General features: G+C 43.6%; 1 protein-coding gene across 5 annotated transcripts in view; it reads right to left on the bottom strand.

Annotated features, from left to right (window-relative positions):
• Positions 1–2,443: 2,443 nt before the first annotated feature.
• The window catches only part of ASH1L (ASH1 like histone lysine methyltransferase), a 99,859-nt gene continuing 84,276 nt past the window's right edge, over positions 2,444–18,026 (bottom strand). For 2 of the 5 annotated variants that reach the window (XM_090055489.1, XM_090055491.1), the window contains 13 exons: positions 16,770–16,927; positions 15,601–15,753; positions 15,087–15,141; positions 14,858–14,990; positions 14,127–14,375; positions 13,634–13,720; positions 12,955–13,045; positions 8,383–8,521; positions 7,947–8,119; positions 7,034–7,200; positions 6,651–6,691; positions 5,533–5,834; positions 2,444–4,737 (listed from right to left, as the gene is read on the bottom strand). In XM_090055489.1, coding sequence (XP_089911615.1) covers positions 4,646–4,737; positions 5,533–5,834; positions 6,651–6,691; positions 7,034–7,200; positions 7,947–8,119; positions 8,383–8,521; positions 12,955–13,045; positions 13,634–13,720; positions 14,127–14,375; positions 14,858–14,990; positions 15,087–15,141; positions 15,601–15,753; positions 16,770–16,927 — 1,840 coding nt within the window. In that variant the 3' untranslated portion in view covers positions 2,444–4,645. Of the gene's footprint in view, positions 4,738–5,532; positions 5,835–6,650; positions 6,692–7,033; positions 7,201–7,946; positions 8,120–8,382; positions 8,522–11,312; positions 11,607–12,442; positions 12,508–12,954; positions 13,046–13,633; positions 13,721–14,126; positions 14,376–14,857; positions 14,991–15,086; positions 15,142–15,600; positions 15,754–16,769; positions 16,928–18,026 lie in introns of those variants that run through there. The other 3 variants (XM_090055492.1, XM_090055493.1, XR_016443301.1) reach the window with 3 other exon arrangements.

Genomic DNA, 18,026 nt, shown 5'->3' with positions numbered 1-18,026 from the left:
CTGAAGTATGGGAGGGCCCAGCTCATGCTGTGCTTCCCTTCTCTCCCCTCAAGGGTTAACAGCTCCTGGGGGCAGTTGGGCAGGGGATTGCAGTGTTTGTGTGTAAGGATGGGCAGACTCCCTTGGGGACAAGCCCCTTCTTGTTTTGGGCAAGCAGCTCCAAGACAGTCTGCTTCCCCAGGCAGGAAGCTTTCCTGGAGTCTCTGGGGCCAGCACAGCCCTGTGAGTAGCTGGAGATAGGCCAGCAATGACCTCAGACACAACCCAGTCACTTCTCGCTTGTGAACAGCAGGAGGCACAAATAAGCACAGATCTAAGGTGGTTGCAAGGCCAGTGTCAGTCTCAGGTGCATTACTTACATCCACCGAGTCGGTGGCTTGTGGCAGAACATGAGCACTAGGCTCGGGCTGGGAGCAAAGCCTTTCCAACTCCAGCATCTGCAGGCTTGTGGCCCACCCCCTGCTCTGGGCGCAGGTCAGGGATGCATGTCCTGCTTGCTGCAAGTGAAAGTATTGCACACAGGAATTCCTCTCCAGCAGTGCTAAGCCCCAGAGACTGAGCCGAGAGCTCCCTGCTGGAGAGATGCTGCTGGCATTTCCTTCAGCGTGAAGCCTGTGGTGTGCAAAAGCATTCTCTAATCTGAAATGCCAAGGCCCAAAACATAGCTGGAGCTGATGATGCACTACTTACGCTCTGGCATCACCACTATTTTCTCCCTGTTTAGATGCAAGGGGAGCCTCACCATCTGGCTGCACAGACTACAAGAGCCAGATCCTTAAGCCTGGGAAAGTGGGTAGCTTCTACTCGCAGAGGCCAGCTCCCTGCCAGCATAGCCTAAGTGACTTTTTTAGACCAGCCCTTTCCAACCCTTTAAATTACTTTAATGACACTTGAGCCCATGTTTTTGGATTTGGTGTGTGTTCTGCATGGCAAGATAAAGAGCTTTTATCTTGTTCCATTTTCGTTTCGGCTCTGGAATTCATAGTCAGACAAAGGGATACTGCATTTGAACTGGAATATTATTCTGCTTGCGATATGCCTTGGGTAGGTTTGATTGAACTTCATAGCCATCTCTGAACTTTGAAATGGAGCTGGATTGGCAGGAGATCAATCCAGGTACTGTTCAATTAACTTTTTAATACTACAGCCCTTGAGGTGTGGTCTGTAGTGAGAAGGGAAGGCAATTAAAGTGGGTCAGAAGCATTTAAATGGTGGTTCAGCAAGTCAGCATAGACAGCTGTGCTCTACTATCCATTTGCTTCTAAAAAACCATCATCAAGAAACCATTCTGTCCTGTGCAAGACACAAATGGACAGCAAATGTGTTTTTGGAAACCGCTCCGTTTCCCTGGGAAACGCAGGAATTCCTGAATGGAACGGAGGTCTGGAACAAGAGTAGAGCAGCTGAAGCACCTCAACGAATGCAAAACAGCCTTCTGAACAGGAGAAGGCCCTAATCCAGGAGACAATCTGCAGACACCTTGCCTTAGTGCTGGCAGCTGGAGCAGTGAGAGAAAAAGGACTCTGCAAGTTTGAAGGAGCCACAGGGAAGTCATGGAATCAAAGTAGGGCTGGAAGGAACCCCAGGAGTTCATCTAGTCCAACCCCTGCTTGAGAAAGAATCATCCTCAAATATCTCCAAGCACCTGGTTTCTACATCCCAGTGGTGTTACATGTTCCAGCCTCACAGTGTTTCAAATCTTCAGGAAGGAGCCAAGAGACCTGTGAGAGGGGAGTAATGCATGGCCAGGCCAACAGCTGCAAGGAAGTCATACTGCCACTTGCACTTCTGAAGCTTTATGGCCCCTTCCTCTTTCTTACAGGAGTCATAGTCCTTCACAATGACAATGCACTACCTGGGACACCCTCCAATCTACCGTTTGGGGTAGCAAGTATGCTGCATGTGGTGCCAGTCAGCGTGTCACTTTCTGAAGTCGACAGAAAATACCTGCTTTGGATTTAGCAGAAACTGGGGTCCTGTTCTCAGGGTGTGGAATATCCCTTCATTTTGAGCATGGGTATCGCATGCCCATGAACGTGGTTTAATGACGTACTAACCTGCCTGCACATCCAATCAAAGTTAAGCAACTCTGTGCTCCCTAGCTTCCTAACAGTGAATGCCTTAGCCAGATGCTGCTGATCTGCCTGGGCTTCTGCATCTTCACAGCAACTCCTACCAAGGCGGACCGAACATGGAAACTGCCAGCATGCTCCCCACCACAAGCTGTTTGGCTGCAGAAAAACATCAGCAGCAAACGCAGTGCACCCAGAATGCCAAAAATGATCAGGCAATGAATGGAATGGGATATTCCCAAGGAGATGGAGCAACAATTCTATTTTAACAAGGGTTGAAAGCTCCTCTGAATACATGACAGGAACTGTTGATACAAAAGAGGCAAGAGAGTGAAATCAAAGACATCAAAGAAAACCCCACGAGTCATCAATAGGAAAAGTTTTTCCATTTAATACTAGACTCTCTCAGGATTGAGATGCAGGCTTTTTATGCAATTACATCCAATGTTAAAATTGGTAATACATAATTTACAAAGATTAACATCAAAACAATGATCTATTTAGATATGCTTTGTAAAAAGGAAATATATTAGCAGCATTTATTTTCAGCAATCACACAGCCTACACCCATGCAGACTAAGAGTTCGTATCTATTTGCAATAATGTAGTGCTTCCTGGTCTTAAAACAGCGATCCTGGTGACACACTGGTCTTTTCATTATTATAAAATAACCGAAAAATAAAAAAAGTCATTAATTTCTACACCAGTAAGAAAAACAATTCTTTGCACTTACCTAACATTTGATTGTCTAAAAAACATTTTGTTTAGTCTTTCAACAAAAGAAAGATAAAATGACAGAGCTAGTGTCTCGCTTCTGTACGCACTTTATTTTTTAAAAAGTTTTTAGTGTTTAACACCATTTGAGACAATGATTTCTGTTTTAAACTAAATGAAACAACTCAAGATTTTGGACATGCGATATTCCTACTACACGCATGAGTATTTTATACTCAGGGTTCCTGGTACTGTACAGTGCTTCTCTACAGTAAGAAAATATTCCAAACTATTTTCTTATTTCTTTTTTTTTTTTAATAAAATATTTTTTTCTCAAAGGGTTTTTTCCTTTCTTTTTTTTTCTTTTTAAATCAACACATAAAAGTTAATGGAATGAGTCATGTTCCACTAAGAGTAAAATAATAATTATAATAATAACAAGAATGTACATTAGGACAAGCTTGGTCCATTAAAAAGGAACATGTAACTACCGTATTGCTTTACATCCACGCAGCAGATATATACAACTTGGCACATTAAAAACTGTTTTCTTATAAGAACATCTAAAACAGGACTGTATATGCATATGTATGTCTGAAAGACAAAAAAAGCAAAGCCATTTTAAAGGGGCAGTGTAAGCCTATTGCACCCTCTCTTTGCCACTAACTGGGATTGACCCAGAGACAGATAGATGATAGCTTCACGGCACTGGATATTGGGGAAGGTTACATGTTGTAATACAGTGGATCCTGGCCCAGCACTAGTTTATGGTAAACTATGGCAATCACAATTCATGCAGTGAAAAGTCAGCGCCTTGGCTGTAGCTTCTGGGTACAACACTTTAATGAGGGCAGAGAGAGGGAGGGGTAAAATACACTGTCTCTTTAAGAGACGGACGTTTCAGCTGTACAGGTAGAACACAAGAATAGTGTTATCAGTGGATATATTCTACAGGTCACAACAAAGACGCGCTCTGAATACTGCTTGACGGTTCATGTAGTGAGGGTTTCTTTTTTTTCTTTTTTGTTTCTTTTTTTCTTTTAACAGGTTTTAAATTTGCACAACACACTGGACACACAAGAACCACAGCTTATCAAAAAAACCAACAGCAATGGTGTCGTCAGGATTCAACCTGCTTTATAAAACTTCTCTGCAGAAAAAAAGTGAAAAAAATCCCCCCCTCCCCCCACCCCCTTTCAGGATGTGGAACAAGTGCCTTGAACAGCCAACTGTCGCTCTACTCCTAGATGACCAAGGAGGTTTCCTCTCTACAGACCAAAAGGAGCATCCACGCACCGGCCGTTCCATGGTAAGCATTTTGCACATTCTGGTACACTGCTTTCCCCTCTGAACTTGTGCAAATTGGAGGCCACACCTTTAGGGTAGCCTTTATTTTAAGCCACTGGGCTTTCACCCTCGCTATAGACTTCACATACTGGTGGTGTCAACAGTATCTTGTACAATCACAGGTGAGCTGGCGAGGACGGGAAATAGTCTCATCAGAGTCAGTCCGTCCTCATCCTTCTATAGGACCCCCCCCCTTTTTTTTTTTTCCCTCCGAGTGGGGACATTGAGCAAAAATAAATTAAATTTGACCACCCTGGACAAATAACCACGAGGTTTTCTCAGTACCTAACATCAATACAAGGCACGCCCAACAACACACACACCATACGAGCACTGCAGAGCAGGGCAGGGCCACTCCCTGCCCAGACACCTAAGTGCTAACTGTTTGTATATTTGTCAGTTTTCTTCTGCCCTTTTTCCCTTGGACAGTGCACAGGAAGTGGGGGGGCTTTCCCAGTCAGTCTCTAGCAGACCTGGTAGTGGACTCCAGACCACAGGCTCTTGCTGGGGCATCACTTCCTGAAGCTACTCTCCGGGATGCTGAGAGTACGCCGCCTCAGTTTTCTTCCTGATCCTTCCTCCAGCAAGTAAGTGACATCAATAGCTGCAATAGATGACAGAGTTCTTAGTAAAGAGCTGACATTACTCTGCCTGAGGCTCGTGCATTTACCCCCCTGTTACATGACAGAGATATGTGATCTGCTTGCTTTGAAGGCAGGAGCTTCGATTCTGGCTGTTAACCCAAATTCTCTCTGGGGAGGTCTATGCAGCAAAATGGACATGTTACCATAGCCCAGACAGATGCACGCATGCTCGTTTAAACCTAGCCAGCTACCACAGGCAACAGAGGCTGTCAGGATGCCATGATGCAGGCTTCAGTAACAGAGTATGTGGTCTCTAGAGACTCTGGCCACTTTGGAATGCTGGATTAAAGCAAGCCTGGGTACTCCTATCCAAGCAAGAGTTTATTGTCCTTCGAGGCTAAAGAGAAATCAAGTCAGGACCTGATTCCGACTGCTGAAACAAATGACTCTTCCAATCCACTTCAAATTCATTGAGCTCTAGATAAAACCCTTAATCTTCCCGCATCTGCCCCTCTATTATCTCAGCTATAAAACAGGAATGATAATAATTACCTACCTATTTTGGGGAAAGAAAGGAGAGTTAAGTAATGACAAAGCACTCTGAGGATACCTACAAGTCCTGTACCTATTGCATCACTTAAGTCAGAAATTTAGTAAAGTTTGTAAATCTCCTGCAAGTGCTTCAAAAGGCAATCTTTTTTTGTGCAGAGACCACTGGACAAACATTACATCCAAGCCCAAAATATCTGCATTACTAACATGTCCTACATGACCCTTAAAAACAAACTTAGAGGGAGAAATGGCTGATCTCTCACCATTTTTCCCTGGGATTTTTTCTAAGAGGTTTAGCAGGATCTGATTAAGTCTCTCTCTCTGAATATGCCGCCTTTCCTCAGGAGTGCACAGCTGCCTTGTGACGGAGCTACTGTCTTCCACTTTTTTATCACTCTCACAGCCCTCACTAGGCATTGCCTCCTTCTCTGGCTCCTCAAGGGTAGGCATCTCACTGGAAGTTTGTTCTTGGTTCAGTAGCACATCCTCAATGAGTGGAAGAGGATCCTCATCTTGGTTCAGGTCTTTGATCTGTGATTTTGAGCGGTCTGTCTTCCAAGATGACCTAGAAGGGAGGGAAGAATGTAAACGTCTTTTGTTTTCAGGCAGTTGACTGAAAGATAAATTCTTCATAGTTGCACTTATAGGCTTTCAAATTCTCTGTTGTTTGCAGCCAATCACAGTGGTTTCTATTGGTATGGGGAGTTCTGAGGCCAGACCCACTACTTATGTAAGAGAAAAAATGATACATGCCTAGTATCATCTGACCTTGCAAGGCTGCAAGTGTTACCTACTTCCTGAGCCTGCTTCTGCAACAAGCTTTTGAGAACTAAAACAGATTTATCTTCTCAGGCCACAGAACTCTCTGTTGTTCCAAATTCCTTGGGCTCTGCCTCCACTAAGGACTTATAGCTATTGCTTTCACAAGGCCTGATGGGTGTTTTTAAAACTCATAATGATACAGAGACCATCAGCCCTCTATGCCTGGGAGCTGTGACTACCCAACCCCCTGGGTAGGCATCTCAGCCTCAGGCAGAATAGCTCAGGAGGCTACTGTGTTTTTGCTGAACTGGACCCTAGGCTTTCGCCATAACATGATTCAAGTCATCTCTGCTTACTTTTAAGCTGAACCCACAGACCAGACCACCCTCTCAATGTTTTCTGAGACTCATACCTACCTCTATTTTTTTTTTGCTATTCCCTCACATTCTCTACCATTTGTTTTATCAGTTCGTGTGAGTATGAGGGTATTTCCAATTATTTAGGTTTACTGAATCTACAGCATCTTGGGGACATAGGCATAGAATGGGCAAGGGTGTTTCATAAACAAAAAGCATTATCCAACCTCTTGTCCATGAACATCCCAGCAGATAGGACTCACCTGCCTCCATTTCTCTTGTAGTTGTCTGGAACATAATGAGGCTACAACAACAACAAAGGTCTCAGTTAAAGCAAACACTAAGTACTCAGCACTGAACAGCGTATATATAAAGTACCACTTGAAGTGCAGTGTGAAAGAAGAGCTAGCTTATCTCAGACAATGGAGGCAATAGTGCCCAAGTAGAAGGGGTTGTGACCTACCACTTGAAGGATAGAGCACATGCCCCACTCACCCCATGGTACCAGTTCCTGCTACTACATGTCTCAACACTGAAGTCATCTAGGTCTCTAGGTAAATTTCAAGCCTGTAGAACACACTGCTACAAAACAATTATGTCCTTTCTCCTACTAAGAAGCTGGAAAGTCATTAGAACAGGCACTTACTGAGAAGTCTCTCTTGGGTGTGAGTTTCTTGGGAAAGTGGTCAAAGGCATAGGGCTTGGTGCATACAGGATAGCGATTTCGGTGGATCTTATAGAAGAGGTGCGCTGATTTATCAAGGCGATAGTCACAGATATACACATCCTGCTCCTTGACTCCCTTTGGCCGCCCTGAAGTTATGGTGGGGGAAAAAGCATGTTGGAAAAAAATGCTTATCTGATCCTAGAGAAAGCACACAGTATTCCAGAGCAAAGAGAAACCAGGCACTATGGAAAAGAGATGAAACTAGAACCACTTTAGTTCTAGAGTCTCAGCTACTCCTGCTCTCTTTCACTGAGATTAATACACAAGTGAATCTCTAATTCAGTGCAAGAAGAAAGCTTGCATACTCCAGGGTGGGGAGCGTCAAACTTCCACCCACAAGGCTCCCCATGGATCCGGAAATTCGGCAACGGGAGAATGGTAGCAACGGTTGCAGCCCCCCCACTGCCAAATTTCTGAATCTGTGGGGAGCCCCACGGGCTGCATAACACAGCCCTGTGCAGTATATGGGGTGCACAGGTTCTAGTAGAGGCAGCACAGGGCCTGATTCTAGTGTGCTGGGATGGGCAGAGCTGGTGTGGCCCCAATGGGGGAGCAAGGGGCCCAATTCAGGTTTGCAGAGACCAGGGAGACAGTACAGGAACTGATCCTGGAGACCAGGACCCAATCTGGCCTGCAGAGCCAAAAGGTAGAGTATTACTGCTTTCATCCAACACATGCTTATGCATACATAGAAGTTATGGACAAACTAATGAGAAAGGGAGAAAAAAAATTGTGGAGATGGTGTGGGAAACAGCTGACGTGAAGCGCAATAAGGAGAATGTCATGTCCCACTGCGTTTTGTGTTATTTCTCAGCCTGTAAAGCCTACTTACCTTTACAGTAGGTATAGAGGTCCAGGACACAGCAGGTCCCCACCACAGCCTCCAAGGGGATAATCTCATACAGTGGCACACGAAACAGCTCATTGTGATAGAACTTTCGGGAAGGAGAGTGGTGTGTTTCATGTGGACGGAAGTAATGATGACCAAAAGCAAATCGCTCCTCTCTGTTGGCAGGTAAGAGGAAAAAATAACAGATGAGTCGCATGACAGTGATTCAGACTGCTTTTAAAGCCCTGTATTCATTACACAAACAAGCCTTTTTTCTAGTTTACCCTTTTTACTAAATGTAAATAATACTTATAGTCTAACCACTTTAAAAAAAACACCAACCTTTTACCTTGCACTGTCTATAATAAACTTCTACAAGCTATTCTGTTTTTTGCAGATAAAAGGAATACTTAGAACACAGAAAGTGACTTGAAATTACTTCTCATTTTTCCAGAGTTTTTCAATGCGGAAGATATCAAGTTTCTCCCTGTTGATGTGGGATAGCAGCCGGTAGGACTGCCGGACAGGGTGCCCATCTGGAGTTCTTCGGCTGTCTCTCATCAGATATACACAATCACCTGGCAAAAGGCACAATACATGCAACCTGTAAGGAACTAATTATAAGACACGATGGACCAAAAATACAGAGGAAGCTGGCTTTGTTAAAGCTAACATGACAGCTGCCAAACATTTAATTTTAAAAGACTAAAACATAAGTGATGCAGAGCCAGAAAGTTAGCAGTTGGCTGCCTTCATCTTCATAAAGATTCTGAGAACTAAACATAACTTGAATTATATGTCTCAAGTCACAAGTGAAGGCACATTATAAAAAAAGATCCATTATTGCCAAGTAGTAATTGGAATAAGGTTTTGGCTAGTAAAACATGCTATTCAAATTATAACAGAGACTGTGATATTTTAAATGAATAACTAACTCTTCCCCTATTCCTTAAGAGGGAAATATCTGTTTTCTAGACAACAGGTCACTGCTGGAAAAGTAAACAGTTGACCGAAAAACCACTAGTCCAAATGCAACAACCTTGTTGATGAGTCCACAGCACTTCCACAGTTTGCTTTAGCCAGGTAAGTGATCTTCTGAGCCATCTGCCCAGACCCTTAGGTCCTACTCCAAACCTGCTCTGTTGTGATCCTATTCCACCCGGGCAGGTGCATCTATGTTGCATTTGTCCCTGAAGCAAGCTCCAGAAGAACTATGACTACTGGCTGCTTTGAGTAGGAGGGGACCCAACAACCAAGTGGCAAGGACAAGTGCCCAGGAAGTAGAAGATCTAGGTTCTTGACTCCCCTCACCCAGAAGGTGCATTAACCTACAGCAAAGTGCTCTAACCACCGTGCCATGGGCTATACATCCCCCGTGCCAGGAAAGCAAGGGAATGTGGCTTAGTGGGCACTGCCTTGTGTTCTAGTCCCTGCTCCTGCCTGGTGGACAGTAGTAGAATACCTGTTCCTCTCACAGGGGATAGGAACAGGGATGAGAACCCAATGCAGTCCCCATCTTACTGAGCCATGCTCCTTTAGAACGCTGTACATCTTTCAGCCAGTCGCTTTATCACTCAGCTCCTACCTGTAAAATGGGCATAACACGACTACCTTTCTCCCTTGCTGTGACTGACAGGTCTATTTAGATGGTAAGCTCTTTTGCTGAAAAACCACCACCTTTTATTATCATGTATTGGCACAATGCCCTCAGGAATTAGGCTCTTATCTTAGCTGGAGGTCTCTTACTACTTCTGTTATATATGTAGTAATTGCTGGTGGTCCCGTGCCATATTTTCTCCCTCGCATAAGCTTTCATCAGTAATACTCACAAAGTACTTGGAGATAGTCAGAAGGAAATTCCAAAGAAATTCAAAGTACCATTCCAAATGCTACAGGAAGTATTGTGCAATATTTTAAAACCATTTTCATCTGTGTTTTAATGCATTCACAATGAATGAAAACCTCTGAAGGCCCCATGATTGACTCCTTCACCTGAAGCCATTAAGTGCTACTACGCAAAGTCTTGGAAAGCTAACCTCCTTTTAATTGCAGAGAGAAACCGGCTTTTTAAAACCAAGAAATCAGTAATAATCCATTTGAATTCTCCTCACAGACTGAGAAGACTAAGGGCATCTTAAACTAATGCTTTCTTTCCTTCAGTTCAGGGCAAGTTCTGTCTCTACCTTGGTTACTTCCAAAGCTTCACACAACAGGTGCCAACAGACTCGGGGGGCTCTTGGCTGAGAAGCCAAGTTCAGCCAAGCCCTCCAAGTCTCATGATCCCTGGGTTTCCTTAGTGAAATCTGGATTCAAATGACAACTGTAAAACAAATACCGTCGGCTGAATATGCACACATTAATAGGAGACTCGTAAAAGCTTTTCCACCACATATACAGTCTCTGTTTCAGAGTTTTATGTTGCTGTCTGTCACTCTAATAACTAAGTGCAACATACTGCAGTACTGTGAGAGACTGATGGTAAAAATAAAAGCGTTCCTCTGCCCCTGTGGCCTATAACATCTGCCCAGCTTTGCTAGGCTGAAGGAACACTTATACAGCAAAATGAAGTTGTTGCATTATTGTGACCAGCAGTTCCTATGCTAGCTCTCATCCAGCTTGAACAGGTATGAACAGGAGCAAGGACATGGTGTCAGGGATTTGCATGCAGGCTAGCAAACAGCACAAGTACCCCCAGGACCTGCATATGTCCTCTAGTGACCTGCCTATGCTGCCGCATCTTCACCACTATAGTTCTCCATGCCAGATTAAAAGTAAGCCCGGGTGATATGTACCTTTGCTAAAAATCAAACCTTAATTTTGCTGCATAGACATCCCTTGGATCAGGCACTATTTTTCAAGAATACTCCTCTTTCCTATTAAAGGGCCTGCAACACACTCTTTCCATATGAAGAAAGACTAAGAGCTGCCCAGTTTATTTTCCCTTCTGCTCTGAAAGAGGAAAGAAGGGCTGGGTGCATCTGAAAGAGTCTGAAAAGCACGCAGGGGGAACTGCAGCTGTTCCTGCTGGTGTATTAGAGAGAACACTGCCAGAGGGGAGTCTCCATAACAAGCTTCCTATCCCTCAGAGCATCCCAAGGCCTGGGTGGATCTCACACCAGGCTTCTGGAAAATCCTACTTCAATCTGTAAGCTGCAACTACTAACACTATCAATTCTCTTTCCAGAGTTTTCTGACCCTGAATATTGGAAAATCTGTTGTGACAGCCCCTGACTGTAAACAGCCTGCAGTGGAATCATCCAGGGAATGAAAAAGAAGCGTTTCAAGTGTGAGGATTAAGGAACTTAACCTATTCTGTTTATTGAAGGGTAGGATTAGAGGTGTCTTAATTATTGTGTTCAGGTACTTACATGTAAAAAAGATCTGATAGCTGGAGGCTTTTCAGTCTTGCTGACAAAGGTACAATAATAAGATGCAGTGTCTAGAACTTGAAATTCAACCTCAAAAGAAGAGTTTCTGTGCAGTGAGGATGGAACTCCTCACCTGGGGTGGTGCTGGACTCACCATCACTTGGCAGCAGTCAGGAAGGATTTTCTTCCCTGATGTGCAATTAGCCAGATACATGGTGTGTGTTTCACCTCTCTCTGAAGCATCAGATATTAGTGACAGTTAGACACTGGACGTGGGCTGGGGTACAGCAGTGCTCTGAAGTGGTGCAAAGAATCCTCTTTTAGATGCCTGATCTATGCATCTCATTTGTATGCTCACAGTCAAAACGATCCCCAGATTTGAGGTTGGGAAGGATTGGATCATCTGATCCAGAAAGGTAGCCATGTTAGTCAGTAGACAGACTGAACGAAGGCACAGTAGAGGTGCATCGTATAGACTGACTAAATCAGAGATGCATAAGGTGCATCTCTACCCTGCTTTCTGATCTGATTCAGGCCAGGCTGGCAAAGACTTTGGGGCCTTTCACCTTGTTCTGCAGTTTGGGATGTATATTTGCTTGCTGGGATTACCTGGGTTTCTCTCACCTAACCAAAACCTTGCCACTGCAGGAGCCTTGGTCTCTCTTGTTCTCAGAGCAATTGATTGAGGCTTCTAAAGACAGAACTGCTCTGGTCTAATTAAAGCAACTGAACTTGATGCAGAGATACTTGGGCAAACTGGACAGTCTAGTGATTCCTTCTCATCTTAATCTCAATGCACCTATGAATGGGTTGTTCACAGTTCACCTAATTGTTTTAGTACGATTGTTGGTGCCTCCACAAAACAACTACATACATAAGTATTTGAAAAAGAAACCAGAAGCAAACCTGGGAGCCCAAAATTCCCCAACCAACAACCCACCAACAGAAACTACAACGAAGAGCAAACCAGGAATTTCTAATGCAGACAAGGTGACTACTGCAGAGGGAATTTGAAGGGTGGAGGGAATGAGCACTCCAGATGCAGCATAGGGAAGACTCAGCGCCCCCCATATGCTTTTTAGTATCTCTCCCCCTCCTGAAAAATCTCCCACCCCCCTTTGACAAACATACCAACTGGCTTTACTCATTCTTGAGCAGTTCTCTTTATATGTATTGGCCTCTTTCTAACCTTGTATCTGTGGGATGAAATTAAGAAAAAGAAAATTCAGGTTCAGTATCTAGAAAGAGCTCCTGACACTGAGCTGTGAGAGGGACAGACCTGCCCCCAAGGGTCAGTATATGTTGTACAGAGCAAAGGATAGGCTAAGTGAACTAACAGGTGTTTTCGTTTAATGTGGCTGCAGCCCTTCCATCCTTCCTTGGCTTGCTTTTTGCATTTGCTCCTAGCAGCCATCTTAGCACTCACCCTCTCTGGTCAGAAGGAAGCCCTTGGTCAAGATACTTAAGTGCATATTCACCAATCAGCTTGAGAATCTCAGCTTCCTCACTCTGTCACCTCTGGAATAGCAAAGTTCACCATTTCCTACTCATAAAGTTGCATATATCTGAATCAAGGTTATAGCAGAGAGCTCTTTGCACTTTCCCTGACAGAAATCACCACTGTCATCAGAGGATGGACACACCTTGACGCAGCAGCAGATCATCTCTTAGCAGACATATATAATAAACACAGCCAGGCTGGGCATAATGGGGACGAGGAATCATAGGGACCTCCTGGAAGAAAGAAGACAGACTGATGAAATGGCCCGACCCTTCCTTTCCATCATTCGATACAATCAGTACAGACCTGGGGCTATTACCAACCACCTTTCCTATCTTCTGGAAATACTTGGTAGAGCTGGACACAGAACAAGAATTAAAATTTAACAGAAAGTTAAACAAGATTTGAAGAGATGGTAACTTGGACTGGTGTCCAGTCATGCTTGAGCTTTACCCATTCCCCATTTGCCTCAGTCCTACACTGGCCTTATCTGGTTTCACAGCCCTAGAAAATAGGGAAACTTTCCTGTGAATTTCTCTTCCTCTATCATGGGAGATAAAGAACGTTGGTTACTAATATGAAAGCTATATTATATTGTTGACAGTTATAAATCGTGGCATAGACTACTTCAGAGACTCACTTTCTGCCTTTGCTAGTTTGGAGGACAGGCTAGCTTGTGAACTGTTTCCATACTATTTGCATACAAGCACAAAGCTAAGAACAGTGAGAACTCCCTCTTTACCAAAACACTAGTTACATCCTGGCATGTGAAAAAGTACAAGTGTGAGAGCTGCAAAAAAAAAGAATTGAAAATGTTTTACCCTGCTGACGGATCGAGGTTCGCACTGCTCACACAAGTAGTGCTCAACATCTGAATTGACACCCATGCAGTCACAGTGTTGCCAAACCTACAAAGATATGTCCTGATTAGGAAGACCTGGGTTTTAATTTATAGATTAAAAACAATTCCAGACTAAAGAAAGCATGAGGGCAAGCATCCTAAAGGAAACCTGGGGCTTCTTTTTAACTATTTCATACAATGCCCAGGAAAGTAAGATCTGTATGCAATTGGCTGTTCAGAGGCTTATTACTGGAGTTTTATCTTCTTTTTGGAGAACAGTTTAACAAGCAGTTTAACAAGATTATTAACAGTTTAACAAAATTATTAGCTCCTCTCCCTAGTGGTGCTAATTGCATTTTCTGTGCGGAAACAGAAGATCCAAATTTTCTTTGGAGAAGGGAAGGGATGATTCACCTATCAGCTATGTGGGAGCTATGGGTACAGGCTTTATTGACCAAGGTTCTCCTCCTCACCATGCATTTTTCACACTGGATCATCAGCCCTTCATCTTTGTAAAGGCCACAAATACAGCGGATCACATCCTCATCCTTCTCGTGCCCGTTCTCCTTTTCACAGACAGATGTCTCGCTGCTGTCAGCTTCACTGGCAGTTTCCCCCACAATCTCATCAATTTGGGCAGAGGCCTCGTGGCGAGCACTGTAATATGCCTTCCGCAGCCGGCATACATCACGCCCAATTGGGGACTTCCTGCCATAATACTTCTGGATAAAAAAAATAAAAGTAGCAGTTCACTCTTCTGCACATTTCCACTGCTCTGGGCTACATGTACATGTGGGGCAAGTGTATACACTTTATGCTCTCCATATGTCCATGTATCAGAAGCACTTGCCCTGCCAGCTCTTGAACATCTCTGATGCCCATGTGCTTTAGATATCTAAAGACAGGTACAGGGATAATTTATTTAGTCTGGGAAGCATCCTGGTCCCTTCAGATTGGAGGTCTGCACAGATTTTTTGAGCCTTTTTTATGTCTGGCCCCAGGTGGTAGGAGAATGTTAAGAGAAGAGGCTGAAGTGAACAACATATCAGTGTCACTGTCTGCACCAATGCTGTTTGGCAGAAGAGCATTATTGGAATCTCTCTTTATAATGCTGTTCTTCTGTCACAAAAACCTGACAAGACCATTATATTGGGTCATATCTACACTGCCTGCATAGTAGCTCTAAGGCCTACGGGAGCCTCACCTCAGCATTTCGGAAGACCTTCAGCATGTCCCCATCAAAAGCTTCTACTGTTTTATAATACCCGGTCAGGATTTGCTTCTCAATGGTGGCAAGGTCCAGTGGGTCAGAGATCTTCTCATAGTAATCTGCATTTCTGAAATAGGAGTGCATTTATAGCAAAATTTTCACCAACATTTCCAAGCTATGCAAACTGGTGATAAGTAATCATGGACCAGAGGCAAGAACTTACTTTTTTTTAGGGGGCAGGTTCAGCAGTGGAGCTGCAAGAGCCTGCCTAGAGGAGTCTGTAAAGGAAGGATAAACTTTAGCAGCAGTTGCCACAGCAGAATTTAAAAAAAAAAGAGAAGCAACAAATAAATGTAACTCAAAAAATAGTGGGCCCCCTTCTGTCCTCACACACAGGTAAAAGAAATGTTGAGTGTTTTAAGTTGGCTGTTGTGCTATGTTTGCAGATAGAGTGCTGGCAGTCAACCACATCACAGCATGATTCTGTACAGTGGATCAGAGTTGAATCTAAGCAGCAACAACAACCACACTTTTGTAGGACATCCCCTTCTGTAGACTTGGGGAAAAGGGGAGAAGTTGTACAGAATGGAGTGGTGGCTAGCAGTAGAAGGGAAAACAGAAGGGTTTGTTTAAACTCCTGAAATAAGTTAATTCCTTTTTAATATGTTATACTCAGAACACCTCTTTCAGGAAGCTGATAAGGTCTCAATGGACACTGTTAGCAGAATAACATTCACCTTTATAGGAGATGATGCTATCACAAATCTCCTTGAAGATCTGTGCAAGACGGGCAGCACGGGCCACTTCAACGTTCTCTTCAGCTGCAGCCAAACGTCGTGTTCGTACAGAGCGGGAGGTCTGTAGGGCTGAGAACTGAGTCATGAAGACATCTGAAAGAGGGGAGCAAAGAAACACCTTCAAATTCAACTGCAAGAAGCAATGTATTTTTCTTGAATTGGATACTTATGAGAAAAGATTAAGATGTCTCCTGCCTTTCACTAAGTACAGACACATATTTCCTACAAACAATGACAGTGCATCACAATAAAGGCAACAACTTAGGTTCACCTGTATGCTTTAGCGTCTTTGTGCTGTTCTAGCTAGTTTTGCTGGATTTTTGGCTAGTTTGTGGTGGTGTGAGAATACGATAAAGCAGCCAGTTGATACCAGTAAACAGCCCAAAGCACGCACCTCTCAGTGTCTGTCTTAGCCACCAAAGAGGGTCACTCCTAAAGAGGGGTCCTCTGGTTGTAACTAGGGGCAGAATTTGAACCTCTGACAGAAGTGATGTTTAGGAACAGCTTTTGTATTTTTCCTTTGGCAGACGCATTTTGTCCCACCCATATAACAAGCTGTGAGCCAGAAAACACTGCTGCCAAAAGGCCAGAACAAGAGAGGCTTCTTGTTATGATAAGGACAGCTCTCAAAGTTAGCACAATTGCTGCTGCAGGCATTGGGTCAGCAGTAAACGCTTTCTCATTAAGAGTCCAGTTCAGCAAAGCTTTTGGTTCTTTAGAACAACATCTACTAAAAGTTACCTTTTAGTAAGGGGAGAAGGGGCAGAAGATGAGTTCAAAGTGAGCAATGGACCTTCCACTTGGAGATAAGCAGCTTTTAAGGCCCAGCAAAGCAGAACAAATTTATATGTTACATCAGATCAGCAGTCTATCAAGTCCAGAACTCCTTAATGAAAAATATTACTGAATAATTTTCTCAGAGAACTTACTACTTTCATACAAATACGTACATATATATCTATATTTAGAAAGCTGCTGATACTCCCTTAACAACCTGCATACAGGACTGATTTGAATTATCTGTGGATGTAAGTTATCAAGCCTGCATAGTTTGACGAGGTCCTGAGAAGAGGGGAAATGGCAGTATCAGGAAACTGTGCAGGCCTCACCAGATTTGATGTTGCCATCATCTCGACAGATTCCATTCCAGCGGTTGTACAAAGATGCAGAGTGGATGCTGTCACTGACGTGCTTAACTTCTTCTTGCTTTTGCCGAATCTTCTCCCAATTCCGTACCAGGAAGACGTGATGTTTTAGCACAAAATTCCTACAAAAAACAGAAGAGCACTGGGAATCACTTCACTGTGCAATGTTAATATCTTAACCTGGGAAGCAGCAGAAACGAGCTTAGTTTTTGCCCTCCCCCAATGTCTTTGGAAGTACTTTTGGGAAACCCAAGGCTATGATTTTTAGGCAGACTAGAACTCCATCTGGAGGTATAGACAGGGAACAATGATCACTTACACTACAATAACAGGTTTTGGATCCCCTCTAGATGCGTGTTAACCTCAAACAGATGAGCTTGCAATCTTCTGAACTGCTGTGCTGCACTGCCATTGTGATAAGAATGAAGGGAGACTGTGATCGCTCTGCCCTTCATGATCCTGCACAGGAACCCATGGAGACACAAGGTACACGCACAGCCCCAACAGAAAAAACTATTAAAGTCAATTCTGGCCTTGTGTGGAAGAGGCATATATGTACTTAAAGAGGTATCTATACCTACATGTGCCCAAATAACTTTTTCATCAAGAGAGTTCTTGAGAAGCATGTGGTGTGCCTTGCTTTTGGGTTGGGACAATCACAATGGGTAGAGTCTCTTTTTTGTGCACCTGTTTACAACATGGTACCACTGGAAGTTGTAAACTAGCTTTCCTTATTTTTAGCTATATTCTTTCCACAAAACCTGGATTATTTCTGCTACAGAGCCATGATTTTTAGCTGCACAATTTACACAGCCTATACACTTAGCTGCCTTTACACTGTGATAACCAAACAAAAGAAAGGGATGTATTTGCAAGCTGTCATAATCATTATTCTCACATACTATGCCTTCAGCTTTGCTACCACTAAGACGCTACTGCATAATGCAGCAACTGACTCCCCACATGATCTATGATTGGTAGCGTCAGCCTGGGAAAGTGGTGGACTGCGTTTAAAGTGGCTGGGTTGATTTACAAAGCCATAACCCGTACAGCCCCAGCTGAAATTGTGGGATCCATGCTGAACCTTATCTTTATGGTTAATCTGTGCTATGACAATTGCATCATTGTACCCTGTGCTGGTCGACAGAGCTAGAGCACTGAACTCACTCTCTTGGAACCCATTCTCACTTTTATTATCTGTTCCACAAAACATTACAAAAT

Source organism: Crocodylus siamensis, chromosome 6, assembly GCF_052110815.1.
Source record: "Crocodylus siamensis isolate JL-2025a chromosome 6, ASM5211081v1, whole genome shotgun sequence".
NCBI classification, from domain to species: domain Eukaryota; kingdom Metazoa; phylum Chordata; order Crocodylia; family Crocodylidae; genus Crocodylus; species Crocodylus siamensis.
This window is presented reverse-complemented; position numbering and strand designations above follow the sequence as displayed.